The sequence below is a fragment of the Cicer arietinum genome, chromosome 6, assembly GCF_000331145.2.
Source record: "Cicer arietinum cultivar CDC Frontier isolate Library 1 chromosome 6, Cicar.CDCFrontier_v2.0, whole genome shotgun sequence".
Taxonomy (NCBI): domain Eukaryota; kingdom Viridiplantae; phylum Streptophyta; class Magnoliopsida; order Fabales; family Fabaceae; genus Cicer; species Cicer arietinum.
In genome coordinates, this window is record NC_021165.2 from 47,991,159 (window position 1) to 48,009,314 (window position 18,156).

At 32.2% G+C, this 18,156-nt stretch overlaps 1 protein-coding gene across 1 annotated transcript; it reads left to right on the forward strand.

Annotated features, from left to right (window-relative positions):
- Nucleotides 1–4,698: 4,698 nt before the first annotated feature.
- On the forward strand, nucleotides 4,699–12,023 carry LOC101505469 (MACPF domain-containing protein CAD1-like). The gene is made up of 7 exons (XM_004506373.4): nucleotides 4,699–5,476; nucleotides 6,973–7,211; nucleotides 7,581–7,776; nucleotides 7,875–7,952; nucleotides 9,878–10,061; nucleotides 10,185–10,348; nucleotides 11,110–12,023. The coding sequence occupies exons 1-7, from the start codon at nucleotides 5,219–5,221 to the stop codon at nucleotides 11,746–11,748; spliced, it is 1,758 nt and encodes a 585-aa protein (XP_004506430.1). The 5' UTR covers nucleotides 4,699–5,218; the 3' UTR covers nucleotides 11,749–12,023.
- The last annotated feature ends 6,133 nt before the right edge of the window (nucleotides 12,024–18,156 follow it).

Consider the following 18,156-nt stretch of genomic DNA (forward strand, 5'->3'; position numbering starts at 1 on the left):
TGAATACTTATTTGGTTGCAAATAAAACTAACAAACAATATAACTTATATAAATTCTAATTTAATTAAATAATTCAACTAATATTTTATCAACTAAAATAAATCAAGCAAGACAAGAATACCACTCACACATAACAAAATAAAACAAACATATCTAACCCATCAATTTCATGATTATCGAAACTAATCAAATAAAAATGTCCATTTATGAAATAATGACATCATAAATAGTCCCCATGTAATTGTCACGTCAAAACAATTAAATAAAAATGAAGATTATAATTATTTAGGTAGAATAGAGTGTGATAAAATTTAATTTAATTTATTTACACATAGAATAATTATTAATTTAATAATAGCAATTACTAAAAGATACACATATAATATATATGAAAATTTTGGGGTGTTACACCTTCCACCACAACGACTCCTTGCAACTCATCACTCCCGACTTTCCACTCACAATCCCATATTTTGAATATAAAATCTTAAACTACATTCGGCTTTAATCTATCATCAACCTCCAACACTCTAATAAAGTATAATTGAACTCATGAACACTCCTCACCCCTTACCCATATTTCTCTCACTCAAGACACACTTTATCCCATTTTATCCAATTGATTTTACAAGCCTCCCCACCAACCCCATAAAATAGTTTTAAAAAGGGATTTCAGTTTCAAAATAACACTTGAAGGAGCCTTGAAAAAATAAAGAAAGTATATTAGAATTGCTGGCAATGAAACTTTAAGGAGTACAATACGACCACCTATAAACAAAAATGGCATTTCCATCTTGATAGGCTCTTTTTGACCTTTTCTTCCAAAGGGACTCAAAATGAAGACCTTATTAGATTTCCCTCAATCGATAAACCAAGATACTTAAAAGGCATATGTCCCCGTCTACAATTTAAAATACTTGTTGTCTCATCTAGTCATGAGGGATTCACATTCAAACCTATCCACATGCTTTATGGAAATTTACCTTCAGCCCCGACACCAATTCAAAGAGTAGCAATATGACCTTGATTGTGCAGATATTCAACCAAATCTTTTCATCCATAATAAGTGTTTCAATCGCAAATTGAAGATGATAAATACAATAATCCATATTAGATCCCACATGCACGCCCTTAAACATATGGGGCTCAACGATTGCCTTCATCATAACATTTAATCCTTTGCTGCTATCAAAAACAAGAAATGAGATAGAGGGAAACACTTATACATAAAGGTTGGTTTCACTAACTCTATAATATCTCCTAAAATGAATACTTATTTGGTTGCAAATAAAACTAACAAACAATATAACTTATATAAATTCTAATTTAATTAAATAATTCAACTAATATTTTATCAACTAAAATAAATCAAGCAAGACAAGAATACCACTCACACATAACAAAATAAAACAAACATATCTAACCCATCAATTTCATGATTATCGAAACTAATCAAATAAAAATGTCCATTTATGAAATAATGACATCATAAATAGTCCCCATGTAATTGTCACGTCAAAACAATTAAATAAAAATGAAGATTATAATTATTTAGGTAGAATAGAGTGTGATAAAATTTAATTTAATTTATTTACACATAGAATAATTATTAATTTAATAATAGCAATTACTAAAAGATACACATATAATATATATGAAAATTTTGGGGTGTTACACCTTCCACCACAACGACTCCTTGCAACTCATCACTCCCGACTTTCCACTCACAATCCCATATTTTGAATATAAAATCTTAAACTACATTCGGCTTTAATCTATCATCAACCTCCAACACTCTAATAAAGTATAATTGAACTCATGAACACTCCTCACCCCTTACCCATATTTCTCTCACTCAAGACACACTTTATCCCATTTTATCCAATTGATTTTACAAGCCTCCCCACCAACCCCATAAAATAGTTTTAAAAAGGGATTTCAGTTTCAAAATAACACTTGAAGGAGCCTTGAAAAAATAAAGAAAGTATATTAGAATTGCTGGCAATGAAACTTTAAGGAGTACAATACGACCACCTATAAACAAAAATGGCATTTCCATCTTGATAGGCTCTTTTTGACCTTTTCTTCCAAAGGGACTCAAAATGAAGACCTTATTAGATTTCCCTCAATCGATAAACCAAGATACTTAAAAGGCATATGTCCCCGTCTACAATTTAAAATACTTGTTGTCTCATCTAGTCATGAGGGATTCACATTCAAACCTATCCACATGCTTTATGGAAATTTACCTTCAGCCCCGACACCAATTCAAAGAGTAGCAATATGACCTTGATTGTGCAGATATTCAACCAAATCTTTTCATCCATAATAAGTGTTTCAATCGCAAATTGAAGATGATAAATACAATAATCCATATTAGATCCCACATGCACGCCCTTAAACATATGGGGCTCAACGATTGCCTTCATCATAACATTTAATCCTTTGCTGCTATCAAAAACAAGAAATGAGATAGAGCGTCGTCTTGTCGAAAACCTCGTCCCAGACTAAATTCTTGAGTTAGACTCCCATTAACCAACACAAACACAATTGTTGAGCAAACACCCTACATAACCCATTTTCATTAATGCTCATGGATACCCATTTTCTTCATCACCTCCTATAGATACCTCCATTCCAATGAATCGTACCTTATACATACAACCCACCAACGAAAGATCAATTGGTAGTGGGAATAAGTGGAAGGTGCTACTTATCCCCCAAGTACCTAGTTCAATTCCCACAAAAGGCAAAAACTCGCTATTTCTAAGGAGGGGAAATGGGGGCGAGAAGGTCGTGACTAACAGTGCCGGTAACGACTGGACCCCCTTTCCCCTCCTTGAAAATAACGAGTTTTTGCCTTCCATGGGAATCGACCTCGGTACTTGAGGGATAAATACCATTTCACTAAACTTCCATTTATATGAAAATCAGATAGAAAGTGCAAGAAATATGGCTTCACCTCATTCCAAAAGTCTTTTAGAAAGCCAAAGTTGCACCATTAGGTCTAGGGCTTTTATAACTCCCACACTCTTATACTACCTATTTTACCTCTTCCTCACTAAATGTAACCACCAACTTCACATCATCTTCCTCTATGTCTATCCACTCGAACAATAGAAAAATGAGCTGCAAAGTGATTAAACACAACCTCTTGAATACCCTTCACTCCTTAAACTTGAGCTCCATCTACCTATATGCTCCACAAAGTGTTATTTTTCATCTTATTTGCCATTATTCCATGAAAGAATCTAGAATTGGCATGACCCTCCCTAAGCCACAAAAAATGAGATTTTCGTCAATTTATACTACAACTCACTCTAGATAACAATAGTAAATGAGAAAAAACAAATCTCCTTTCCAAAGTAGCACCCTTATCTAGAGTTTCAACTTTACCCTTTAAATCCGAACTATTCAATCTCTCATTCGCTACTTTCACTTGTTCCTCAATGTTTTAAGTGCCACTCCTATAAACCCCCTTTAGTAGAATTCAATTTCTCCTTCAAAACAAAACCACCCAAATCAGACACAATTAGTGCATTTCACTGCCCTCTAACAAACTCAAAAAACTAGGAAATTAAGTCAAACACTTCAACATATGAAATGAACGTGGTCCCTAATTCACTTCCTTGTTACTAGGAAAGATATGATAGTGGTTTGAGAAACCCTTATTAAGGGCTACCTGTATGCAGTTTGTCCAGACAGTGCATCACTAGTGGACAACAAAAAGTGATACAATCTACTCATATATAACCCATCTAACTTGTACCAAGTGAAAGATCTTCCCATAAGTGGCAAATCCACCAATTGTGAGTTGTCAATGAAAGAATTAAAGTTCCTTGTGTCAACCAATCTCAAGTACTACCCTATCCATCTTCTCTCGCCTTCATAACCCATAGCATTAAAGTCTCCACACACACACACTGAGAAGATATAACACAGCCATCAATCCTACTTTCCAATTGTTCCCACATAACCCTATTCCCATTTTTGTCATAAAGAGTGTAAACATTTGCAACAATACATAACTCACCACTACTCTTCCATCTAACACATTCCAGCAAAACATGATTCAACCAAACTGAATACTCAACCTCAAATAACTTATAGTCCCATATGATAATGATCCCTCTAAATGAATCCATAGATGGTTGAAAAGAGAAGTTTACATCTTATCACCTCACAAAGAAGTACATACATATTGGCACACCACCTCTAATTTTGATTCTCCCCAACACACTACCTCTTGTCTCTTCGCCTCTATTTTAGTAAGTTAGGGTGTGAGATTTGTTTTATTACTCAAATTGATTAAAATTATGAATTATTAGCAATTTAATAATTTCCTCTAAATAATTAATAATTTAATAATATAGTACTATTTGTGTTAATTTCTTTTGTATATTATTTAGAAGATTTTTTTTATTTTGACTCATTATCATTTAGAAGATTAAGATATATATATAATACCCAAATGGTTATGCTTATTTACTTTTTTGACGCAATTTATTTATTTAACTCGAAAATATCATAAATAACATAAAACATTCCTATTTTAAAAATAAATAAAAACATAACATCATTTAAAAACAGATAGTAATAATAAACCTGAAGCGTTTATTTCCATTTCTTGATGCTTAAAGGCATAACCAAGAAAGAACGGTCAAGATGTTAGGCAAAACAACACGCAAAGGTTTGGATGAAAAGTAAACTCATAACATAACTGAAGCTCAAGTCAATGCTCTTTCGATACCCAATTCATCAATACACACACGGAGTCTCCCATGGTTGAAAATTGAAATTACTATCAAGGTAGTTATAGTCATAGTAATAGTAATAGATAGATATATATAGAGAGAGAGAGAAAGTGAGGTTTTGTTTTACAGAGAGAATTAAAAAACATTTAGAGAGACACTGAAGGCTAAAATAACTATACCCGATTATGGATAATAACCTTAATATCTCCGAGATCCATTTTTCAGCTTCAATCAATTAAGGAACATTAAAATCAAAATGGGTTGTCCTCAAAAGTCACGATTTTTTTCTGGGTCAACTCGTGTGCGGTTTTAAAGGGATTTATTCATCTGGGTCATTCTAATTTCCTTCAATTGATGACATAATTTGCTTTTTCAGTTATTTTCAGAATCTGGGTTTCTCTCTGATTGTGTAAAGGAAGAGTCTTTTTGGAGGAGGGGTTAAGGGGATTTTTTTTGGATGAGATATGGAGGAGCATGTAGCAGCTTTGCACACTGCTACTAACGCTTTGCAAGCATTAGGAAGGGGTTTTGATATTAACTTCGATACTAGGTTGCTTTATTGTAAAGGTGTTTCAGGGTCTAGAGTAGTTGAGATTGATGAGGAACATCTTATGGACTTGTTTTTGGATGATGATGTTGTTGTTCCTAATGTTTCAAGGGATATTAGAAGCTTTCATGAACCTATGGGGCGTCAGAGTTCGGGTGTCTACAGTTTTCAAGAGGTAAACTTGAGGATTGAATTTTTTTTTTTATAAATATTAATGTTCTGTCTTCTGCTTACAATTATTTTTCATTTTTTGTTAAGAAATGTTGCCAGTTGACTTGATGAATGTTGTTTTCTAATTTTCATTTAGCAATTTTGTTGTTTAATCGCGTTAGTTGTTTGTATAAGTGTAGAGGGTTTGTGTCATTTTGTTTTATGAATTTGGCTATTTTTTTGGGTTACCAATTGAAAATTGTGGAGAAAAAAAGCTCGTTTTTATGCCTGTTGTAATGAAATTGTGGCGGGGAATGGTTGCAAACAATGTATCTGTTGAAACCCCCAAGGTGATTTTCTTGAGGATGATTTTGTTTCTCTGTTACATATAATATGGGTTTTGTATACTGTATAGCACCGACACTTCAGATTGAAGGCGTGTCTGGTGTTCAACATGACATCAAAACATGTAGTGTTTTGTATTGGAGTAGGTGGGGTTACGAAGTGGTGCTTGAGCATTTGTCAATTATATAGTTAGGTGGCATAAACTACAGTAATTGAGGGAGGATCTACCTTAAGCTAGATATAACCTTTGCCATTTCGAGAATGGATACTAAGATGATTCTCTTGTCTGCTAGAATTTTCCAATCAATGTTTACTAGGGATGTTTATTTCTTATGCTGTCCTTTGTATTTGTAAATTGCCTTCATAGTATGCAAGATGATTGCTGATAATTTGTTTGCATTGAGTTTTTGAGGTAACCAAATTATACTAACTTCAGATTTCCCTGTCATATAGAACTAGAGTCATATTTTTACTTTTTTTTAAGGTCTACTAGTTTTGTTTGCTTCGAGCTTATGGTAGTTTTTCAATTGAGATAAGTATTTTATTCTTAACTTACAAAAATGTGCTTATAAATTTATCAGTGGATATTGAGAATTTATATGAAAGAGTTTCTAATAATGTTGTGATGCAGGAGCTCATTTTAACTCATAATTATTGTAGGATAATTTCAATTTTATTTTGCTTTAAGTTGTTGTTTAACACTTTATCCAATTGGCATTAAATCGTAGCTTTAATGAAGAAAAGAATTTTAAAACTAAAGGCCAGATCTATTAGTTGTCAATCCAATGAATGTGGCTCAGTGGCTCTGTTGGTTAAGCGAACCAACAACACTGACTGTGCGGAGGACCGCAGTTCGACCCTCACAGAACACATTCTTGAAGAGGGGCAAAGAGCTTTAAGCTGCGACCTAAGCACCCGAACAGAGATTAGTCCCATAGCTGGTTCAAAGTATCAAACTTGTGGGGATACTCTGTTATGCCATTGGGATACCAAAGGCCCTAATTGCCGCGGTTTCCTACCAAAATATAACTATTAGTTGTCACATAATAATGAAAGCCAGATGTTGTAACCTTCACATAATAATGAAAGCCAGATATTTTAACCTTCTTCGTCTTCTTCTTCTTCTCAAATCTTTGATCTTTGATCTTTGATTGTTCGTTCGTCACTTGACTGCAGATGGTGGATTATTTTAATCATAAGGCAAATATATCAGGGAAATTTCCTCTTGGGAGCTTCAACTCTGCATTTAGCTTTACTGGTTCACAACATGTAGATGCGGCAACTACAAAAACCTTATCTTCAGATGGATTTTACATTCCTCTTGCAAAGGTTCAGCTTCAAAAATCGAACTTAATGTTGCAAGAAAATGTTAGAAGGGCTGTCCCAGTGAATTGGGATCCACCATCCCTGGCAAGGTATTTATGCTTATAGTTGTGGTGTTTTCACATAAAATTAGACAACAAATTTTGACTACAGTTTAGATGGTTAACATAGTTCAAATAGATGAATTATTACACTAAACAGATGATCAAGGGATATATATAACAAGGAGTTGCAACTCATTAACATGTTTTAGCAGGATGAATCATGTGTTGCAACATCTTGATATATTCATTAACCATCCTTTAACATAATCAATCACATATTTGAATTGCTTAACCATTCAAATTGTTGCCAAAATTGTGTCAAAATATCATTTCTGATATGTTGATACAAGTTATCTACATAATGCTATATCAAGGGCATCTTCAGATGGTCTCTGACTTTTAATTACATTTTGGCAGTTTTATTGAAAATTTTGGGACACATGTTATTACATCGGTAACTATTGGTGGAAAAGATGTTATTTATATCAAACAACACCATACTTCACCTTTGTCAAAGTTGGAGATAAAAAACTATATTCAGGATATCGGAAATCAAAGGTTCTCTGACATCAATAGCCACACAAGTTCAGGTCAAACAAAATCCAAGGATAAGGCTAGTTCACTGAAATTCCACTTTTCTTGAATTAATTAATATTATTCAGATATAGTATGAAATATAACACTGGGTTATGTTAATTTTATAATTTGCAGGGTGTTGAAGCATTTTCCTTCAATAGTCAAGGGATTTACCCTCAACCGACAACTGCAACATATCCTACTGGGAAAGAAGTATGTAATATATGTTGTGACATTTTATTTTATAAGAATTTTAAATCTTGTTTTTTCCTAATTTTGAAATAAGTACACTTTTGGTATATAATCTTATGATATTCTAGTACACTTTTTGGCATGGTAATATACAAGGTACAATGTTTATGCCTATTCAGGGGTCACCTTTTAGAACCTCATTTCCAATTTTCTCATCTCTTTCCAAACTCCTAGTCCTTAATGTACAAAACGAAAATCTTACAAGATAAATTATCCAAGATAGACTGATTCTATTCCTAGGTCCCTTGGTCTTGTCCCTGGAGCCCGTGATGGCCCCTTTATCCGTCCTTGCCTACAAGTCTCGATCCTTAAGCTCATTTACTCGTTCCACCTACTCGCTCTTCCCCTCCCTTCCCTCTCTGTCTCTAAACTTGCATAATGGACCTATCACCTTCATTTCATTGGATGGTTTTAAAACTAAAATCTTACAATCCTTATTTGCTTTGATGCACACAAAAATGTCAAAACTAATACACTAATGAACAACGATAAATTGTCACCATTTTATCATGTGCAAATTGCAATGTGACACAGCTCCTTCTTCATCAAATGCTCTTTTTATTTTACAGACATGAACGGAAAATTTATTCCTGGTTTTTTACAGCTTTATTTTTTTTTTCCTGTATATATAATTGGAATTTGGTCATATATAAATCTGGTATTTGGCTTTTCTTCCCTTTTCACTTCCCCTTTCTTTGGCACTTTAGGGTGTGTTTGGTTGGAGGTAGAAGAAGGGGAGGGAGCCAAAATCCCTCCTAGAGCTCATTTTGCTCTACTTCCATTATGTGGAGATTTGGATGGGATGGGAGAGGAGGGACTCTATATAACTAAAAGACTTAAATATAATTTTAATCCTTTATCATTTACCTAATATTTGATTTGATCCTTTATCTTTTTACCTTATATTCGTCTTGATCTTTTATCTTTATTTTGATTTCATATAGGTCCTTTATCTTTTATAAGTGGTGTATTTTAGTCTTTGTCACAATCACAACAAAAGTTATAACAACATCCTGTCATTGGAATCCCTTCTAACAATTGCCAATATGTATTAAGTATAATATTCTTTCAAAAAAACATCAATTTTACCAAATAATAGAGTTTCACTTGAAAAAATTCTTCTTGCATGCTTTGAAACATATTTAAACTATTTGAAAACGAATGACATTTATCAGAGTTTATTGTATTTTCACTCTATCCTTATTAAGATTGCACACTTAAGTTTATAACTGATCTAAGATTTGATCTCAATAGTTCATGACAATAATTATACAGCTGTTTGAAAGAGTTATGATAAAAATGACTAAAATACATCACTTCTAAAAGATAAATGACCAAAATGCATAAAAAAAATAACGGACCAAAACGAATATTAGGTAAAAGATAAAGGACTAAAATTATATTTAAACCTAACTAAAATACCATTAAAAATCCCTCCCCTCTCCTTGAACCAAACATAAAACCATTAAAAATTTCTCTCATCTTTTGAACCAAACATGTCTTCACTTCTCATTTCTTTCTACCCTCCCCCCCCCCCATTAAAATACCTTTCATCCCCTCCCCTTCATTGAACCAGACCCTTAGAATGCAAGTGCTGATAATGTGTGGATAGGGGCTATGCACCGGCATGCATCTATTACCAGTGTCGATGTGTCAGTGATAGCGTCTTGTTTGCTGTCAGTATTTGTGCTTCATAGCAGTGAATTGAATGAGATATTACAAAAAATTCGATATTTTAAAGCAAGTGTCTAGAAATTTGCATTAGAATGTATTTTCTCAAAAAATATAACTTCTAAGCATTATTCTGCACAAGGTGATTGTTAAATAATATATTTACTATTATAGTCATTTTTCCCTTTTAACACCAATAAGTACTTATTATTCAGGATGTCACAGTCATTTTTCGAAGAAGAGGAGGTGATGATTTAGAACAAAACCACCATGTATGGTTAAAAACCGTAAAATCTTCGCCAGATATCATAGAGATGACTTTCTGTCCAATAACAGATCTCCTTGATAAAATACCTGCAAAGGAGCATTTGACCCGCGCCATTGGTCTTTATCTTGAATGTAAGTCAACTTATCCTTTAGGTTATAGATGGTTTCAATTTTTTTTTTCTTATTGGATTCTAGGAGTGTGATCTAATATCAATTGCACATTTCTTTTTCCTTTATTGTGAATTTTGTGGTCAGATAAACCTCCAATTGAAGAACTTAGATACTTCCTAGAGTTTCAGATTCCTCGTGTTTGGGCTCCTTTACATGACAGGATTCTTGGTCAACAAAGGAAAGAACCTGTTTGCCCATCTTTGCAATTCAGCATAATGGGCCAAAAACTTTACGTCAGCCAAGAACAGGTAAATTATCATTTGTGGTGTTTTCCTTTGCTTTTTGAAACTTTTTATCTCGTGTCGAAGTTTCTTTCAAAGAGATTTCTGTGAACATTAGATAACGGAATGTTTCCAATGAAACGTGATTGCTCACTGTTTCTGTGTAATATCATAATCCCTTCTGCAAAATGTATTGTTAAAGAAAATGTATCAGAGTATGCCAATCTTTTATTATTTGCACCATGCTATATGGTGGAATGTTATGTCGTCGTTTGATTTGTATAGCCGACTCTACTTAGTGGGATAAGGCTTGATTGTTGTCGTCGTTTGGAGAAGAGAGATGCCTTAGAAATTTTTATATGGATCTAAGAAGTTTTATCTATTATTGTTTGGTGATTAATTTTATACTACCTTTGTTCCTTAATATGAGCCCCTTATAGGGAAAAATATTGTAACCAAGTATAAGCTCAATTTCAAATTACTAGATATATTTATTATAATTTTGTCAAATATACCTGTAATAATACTACTACGTGTCTTGGAATATCAAAACTCAGAATTGAACACATTCGTGTACAAAAGGGCAATTTAGAAATATTCGTATACAAAATGTACACATTAAATATACTACTTACTTTTCTCAGTATTTGTCAAAAGTGTCAAAAGGACTTTTTTAAAGGAACAAAGTTAGTATATGATTAGTTAGTTAGAGCCATCAAATTTTAGATGAAAGCTGGCATATATGTAATAAATTTTACTTGAAGTTTGATGGTTCTCAATGAATGCAGATTACAGCTGGACGTAGACCAGTAACTGGCTTACGTCTTTGTCTCGAAGGAATCAAGCAGAATCGGCTAAGTGTTCATCTTCAACACTTGGTATCCCTTCCAAAGATCCTTCACCCATATTGGGACAGCCATGTAGCTATCGGCGCTCCCAAGTGGCAAGGACCCGAGGAACAAGATAGCCGATGGTTTGAGCCGGTCAAGTGGAAGAATTTTTCTCATGTGAGCACTGCACCTATCGAGAATCCTGAAACCTTCATAGGAGACTTCTCTGGTGTCTACATAGTCACTGGAGCACAGCTTGGAGTATGGGATTTTGGATCACGGAATGTACTTTACATGAAGCTTTTGTACTCAAGGTTACCCGGCTGCACGATCCGAAGATCACTATGGGATCACATACCAAACAATTTACCTAAATCTGCAATCGCTGGCAACACTTCCAACACGGATGGCGCAACGAGCGTCAGTTCTAGAGAAAACAATACTGCAGTGAACAAGTTATTGAAGCTTGTCGACTTATCCGAAATGACCAAAGGACCTGAAGATCCTCCTGGTCATTGGTTAGTTACTGGTGGAAAGCTCGGTGTTGAAAAAGGGAAAATCGTTTTGAGATTGAAATATTCATTGCTTAATTACTGAACATACCGGCATGACTTGTTTTAGTAGAAGCAATGTTTTAGGTGAGTATAGTTTAGTTTTCTCTTGTGGTTAATGTGAAAACCATTTTGAGGTTTGATTACTTGAGTTGAATAGGAATATTATACTGTTTAGTTGGTTGTTATTACTTGATCCATATTGTGGCAGTAAATGCTGTTTTTATTGCTGCTGTTGATATGGTGATGTGGATATCTTATAGGAGTTAGAATCTTTTTTCAAACAATGCCAAGTTAAAGTAATGTTTATATTTTCTTATAGTATTGAGAATACAAAATTACAAGAAAAATGTCCTGTATTTCCTCCATCCCTCAAAACAAAACTATAGGGCAAAAAATGATCTTGAATTCTTGAACATCCTTATTATCTATTTATACTATTTGGGAGTATTCCTTAACCGGTTGTGATATTTACCAAATTTTATGCTACTAAGGGTGCAATAATATAACAAGTAATTGGTTTTAAGCTGTTAATAAGTTTTAGTTAAGAATACATTAATTGGAAATATTGAAGTTCAAACTCTGGTTGAAATATTCTTTAATTAGACTTTAATTATATTTCGATTGAATTCTAGATTATATGAAGTGTGCAAAAATACAACTTTTTATTTTGTATATTGTTTTTATTAATTTTTCTCTCTTTTTTCTTCAATATGATTTTTTGAATGAACCATAGAACAGTTGCGTTTGATTTGTCAAGTCTTTGGGTTTTTCTCTCCTCTCAAAGGTAATTTTGAATTTCTCCATTCTTGTGCAATTTGGGTTTGATCTTTTAGGATTATTAAAGTTTTGGGTTGTTTTGAGAAAATCTTTTTTTTTTCATGTATTGTTGGTTTTTTTGGGTTATTCTTCATAATCATAAGTATTAATTTTTGTTCTTGAGTTTTTTAAATGGAAGGTCCTTCACCAAAGGAAACAAATATCATCGGCGTCTTCATCCGCCATAATTTTAGACTTGAACCAATTATTTAGTAAGGAAGAAGATTTTGAGTGCTTTATGTTCAATTCTTTTACAGGAATGTGATAGCTCTTCATATCATTGAGTTGGATTCGATATTAGTTAAATACTTTCAAATGAATAAATGGTTGAAATTTCAAAGTCTTGATGAATTTTTTAGTGAAGACGGAATATTGTAATTTGAAATTTCATCAAGACTTTAGTGAAGACGGAATATTGTAATTTGATTGCTAAGGAAGTACTCTTTATTATAAGTTTAAGAATATTTTAATATTGTTATCCTTTAGTGAAGACGGAATATTGTAATTTGATTGCTAAGGAAGTACTCTTTATTATAAGTTTAAGAATATTTTAATATTGTTATCCTTTAGTGAAGACGGAATATTGTAATTTGATTGCTAAGGAAGTACTCTTTATTATAAGTTTAAGAATATTTTAATAAAACATGATGTTGTTTGGGAAGGAGTTGCTTATTTAAATTATGAAGGAATAATGTTTGAGGAAGATCATATTAAAGATTTTGAAGATTATAATAAGATTAATTTTTGCAAAGGATTTTGAAAAATCCAAATGACATTTCCTCTAGTAAAATTTAAAGGTGATGTAAAGCATAAGAAATTGAGGATTTGAATTGTGTTTTGAAGTTTATGAACGATATTTCGAATGCCTTAAATAAAAATGTTCTTTATCAAAATATTCAATTTACTTTTATAAAACAAGTTTACTCTATCTTTTTCAGGCTTTGAGTATTTTTCTTTAACCTTTCCAGGCTGTCAACGTTAGAACCTTCTTTAACTTTCTGACAACCTACCATTGAGAGAGTTGTTGCCACTATCAGGCTGATTTACATCAGTTCTAATTTGTGTCTGAATTGACACATTTTACTTCTAGGATTCTAACTCTCATTGAGAGAATGTTACATATCAAGTCCTATATCAATACAAGTGTGTGAAAACACTTTGACTGATATACATCAATTCTAATAACTCTCTATTGAGAGGATTTTTCTTTCCTACTTTTCTTTTCACGTGTTCTTGGCTTTTTCCAAAATTTCTTTTTAACACATTGCCTTTTCTCATTCTCTCTCACGCACTCTATTGACTTGAGCGGGTTCTTCTTAAATAGAGAAAAAAGTATTCGTTGAGAATATTACCGTTGGAGATCTTCAATCACCATTTAAGGCAGATCAATCTATAATATGTATTCATATATCTTCATAAACCATTATGCATATCTTGGTATGCAGATATGGAAACAGATGATACGAAGAACATAACATGTCTTAATGACCTTTAGACAAGTATCAAACTCAGGATATTCATCAGGGGATACACAAATACTTTGTCTTCTATGGAGTGTTGACTTTCAACATAGTGTTGACTTATTTCAGAGCATACATCATAAATTAGAGTTACCAACTGAAACAAAACATATTATGTATTTCTAAAGTCACCAGAATCAGAGCATTTCTTACATTACTAGAGGCACGTGTTATAGAGCTTTCACCATAGTCAGACACAACTTTAACATCTTCAGAGTCACTGATAACTTTGTTTAGTAGATTCTTTTTTCCTTGTTCATTGGAGGGTCTAACTTATATCAGAATGCATACTTGTAACACTTTGACTTGAACTAAGTAATGCAATACTTATTATTGTTATAATATGACTTGCTCTATTAGTAGACATAGTTACTTATTTATTATGTGATTTTTTTTTTGTTTAGAAACACTTTATCATTATCTCTAATTTACTTGTAATTTATACTATTTTAAAATAGATAGTCATTAATATAAATCTTTGTCTTCTAACTTAATCTTCACACTTAGCAAATATAGTTAGGGGATAATTATTCTTTATTTTTTTTATCATAAAAAAATCAATTAGAAAATTGTAGCTAGAAGGACTTTTGCACTAAAAAAACTTTGTTTGCTAGTACTTTCAAGATTGAACATAGGATGCTTCATTGGGTTGTAGCAAAACATTTGAATGTGCGTGAGCACAACTTTCCTAGGATTAATGATTGTGGTGTATTCTTGATGTGGTTGATCTCTAAACATAGAAAGATAAATTGGCCTACTTATATTCCTCAACATATTAGTGCATCTTTTCCTTTTGTTTGCATGATAAACTTGTTTATGGAGCAATTTTATGTTATTTCCTTAACAGAAAAACCTCTTCTTCCTCATCCTGCAAATAGATTCATCAAACTGTTGTATATACAATGAGATGCATTGAGGACAATAGAGGAAATTGGGTCAAAAAAGGTATTGTTTAGGAAGGATTCCTTAAAGATGTTAAGATAGATGAAGCTCCTGATCAAATATAAATTACTGAGAATGTTGAAAGTACTTCTAAAGTTGCTCGTACTTATTTTATAGTTTTGAAGATTGAGTAATGCAGTGCATGTATGGGTTTAAGAATCATATGACATGGAGGAGCGTCTATAAGCCTATTTTTCAACCTATGTTCCTCCACCACCACCTTAGTAACCTCATACTAGTTTTATGTTTTTTTTTTAGTTTGTCTTATTTCAGACTTGCTTCCTTGGTTTGTAATATATTTAATTTCTCTGAATTACATTTTACGATTTTGTACTATAGTTTGTAATATGTTTAATTTCTCTGAATTCCATTTAAGATTTTGTATTATGGTTTGTAATATTACATTTGGATAATTTTTCAAATGTTTTAGTGCTTTGTTTTTAATGTGTATGCCTTATGATTTTGTTGATTCCATGATTCCTTTCAATGTTTTATGAGACGCGATTCATTTTTGGTGTAGTCATGAATTTTATGGATCCATCGTCTAGGTTTTCGTTATTTGATGTTGCATGTAAATGTTTTGATGCTGCTAATTTTGTGGTTATGCTTTCTCTTTGATAGTGTCAAAGGGGGAGAAAGAAGTGGAAATTTTGTATCAAAGTTTTTAAATCATGCATTGTATTAATGACACAAATTCAGCGAGAGCATTCTCGTACCATTTCCTTTCCATCTATATTGAGAAGTTCATCAACAAACTTTTGGCAAAGTTTTGTAAGTTTTGCCATCATTGAAAAAAAGGAGTATTATCATGTTCCATAAAGTAAACTTAGTATTTTGATAGATTTTAAACTAGGTTTCTTTAGTTAGATTGTGTGTATGCCTTGTTGATTCTTTATTTCTCAAACATTCACAAATGTCTTGAATGAGAAAAAGCAACATGAAAAACATATTTTATCAAACATAACTTTAGTTGTATGATATAAACTTGTTGGCACACTTTAAATTGCATTAAAAATCTTTTTTATATGATTTTTAACTTTATAAATAACTGACAAGTATATCGATTTACAGGTGTCCTAAACTCATTTATGATATTCTAAACCTTGTGAATCAACTCATACACTTCAAAGATGTTTTTTAAGTCGACTCACACTCATGTAAATCGAGTTACGTTGCTTCAAGATGAAATCCTCGACTTTCAAGAAATACGTGAATTGATTCACAAGCTCTGTATGTCAATTCACACAACAAGTAGAGTTAGTTTTTTACAATTATAAATCAAATATTTTAGATAGGGGTGTATTGTTCTTTGGCCAACTAATTCATGTGTCTTTATATATTGATCTAAACATTCGGTTTAACTAAGAACACTTTCACCTATTCCTAAATTTTCATGCACTCAAGATCATAATCTATATTAAACATTTTTTTCATTTGATTTAAGTCTTGTTTTTTTAATGAGTCTTTGAATGAGAAAAATAAAGAGAAGAAATATTTCTTGTATGGGTGAATGTACTACTGCTCTACATGATTTTCTTTTTTTTTTCTTTATATTTCTTTACATTATGCATTTTACGTTCATTATTCTTTTCTCTTCTAGGTGATCGTTGGCGCAAGAATATCGGTTGTCTTGTTGTCACTTTCAAAGTTCTATTGAATTTATTATTTTAGATATATTTTAAAGAAATCCAAATTTTTATTTTTTATTTTTAAAATTAATATAAATATCGAAATAAAAGATGATATACTTTTTATAAGAGAAAATTGAATTTAATATTATTTTATCAATTTTTTTAGATTTTATTTATTTAATTTTTTAAAATTCAGTATTTTTTATAAGATGAATCATAAAATGGGAGACAAAATACTAATTTTAACAAGAAAAGAGTAAAACAGTAAAAATATCACATAAGACCTCCATTGTCTTTTCCTATTAGTTTTTCTTATTCCAGAACAAGGGAATGTGTTTCCCTTCTTCCTTCTTCCTCCCTTCCTAAGTCATCTCTCCCTCTTTTTCATTCATTCACAAAGATTTACACTACTCTTGATTAAATACTCTTGAGAGCATGTTAATATAAAGATGAATTTCGGAATGCTAAGTTTTAGAAAATTTATGAGAGGAGTATTTATATGAGTGGGGAAATAACAAAGAAAACACTTACATATATGATTTTTAACGGTTTGAATTCAAACTAGGTTTGAATTGTAAAATAATGTTATTATATATTAGTAGTAAGAGTATTTTAAATATTTTTATTCTCTTGTATATATACTCATTGTAACTCTATTAACTTAAGTTTTGTTCATTTGTTTATGAAATCCTAGCTAAGGGTTCCTTCTCTTCTCCCTTTCTCTTCTTCCTCTTCTATGTTTATGTTAGATTATCATTATTAACATGATATCAAAGAGCTTTGGTTGATTTTATGATCTACTGTAAAGTGGTCCACAACTTAGTAGGGCTCATGGCATCCCCCTGAAAAAAAAATTGTGTGACCAATTTTGCGGCCGATTTGCTTCCTCTGTTTCCAGTGCAACTCTACTCTTCTGTCTCCAGCGCGATTATGCTCTTATGTTTTTGGCGTAGTTCTGCTCTTCTGTCTCTTACACGATTTTGTTTGGTTCTTTGTTGACTCTGCTATTGACAGGTTATCCCTAATTTATTTTGTCTTAGTGATTGTGTTTGTCGTATTTTCCTGTCATTATTTATTATGGCTGGTGCTAAGGATGATTCTCTTTAACCTGTTAGTGTCCACCTCAAAGGATAAAATTACTCTTATTGGAGTCATGTGATGAAAAATTTTTTGATTGAAAAAGATATGTGGAGTTATGTTGATGGAACTTCTATTAAGCCTATAGATAAAATGGATGAAGCTAAATATGAAAAAGATCTGAAAACATGGAATTTTAGTAATTCAAAAATTATTACTTGGATTAATAATTCTGTTGAGTTGTCTATATGTGTGCAACTAGCCAAGTATGATACTGCTAAAGAGATTTTGGATCACTTGAAACGTTGGTATGTTCAGTCTAACTTTGCCAAACGTTATCAGTTGGAAAGTGGTATTAAGGCCCTTAAGCAGAAAAATATGATCATTCAGGAATTCTACTCGGCAATGACTAATTTGTAGGATCAATTGACTCTTATGGAATCAACTGAGTTGAAAGTTATCAAA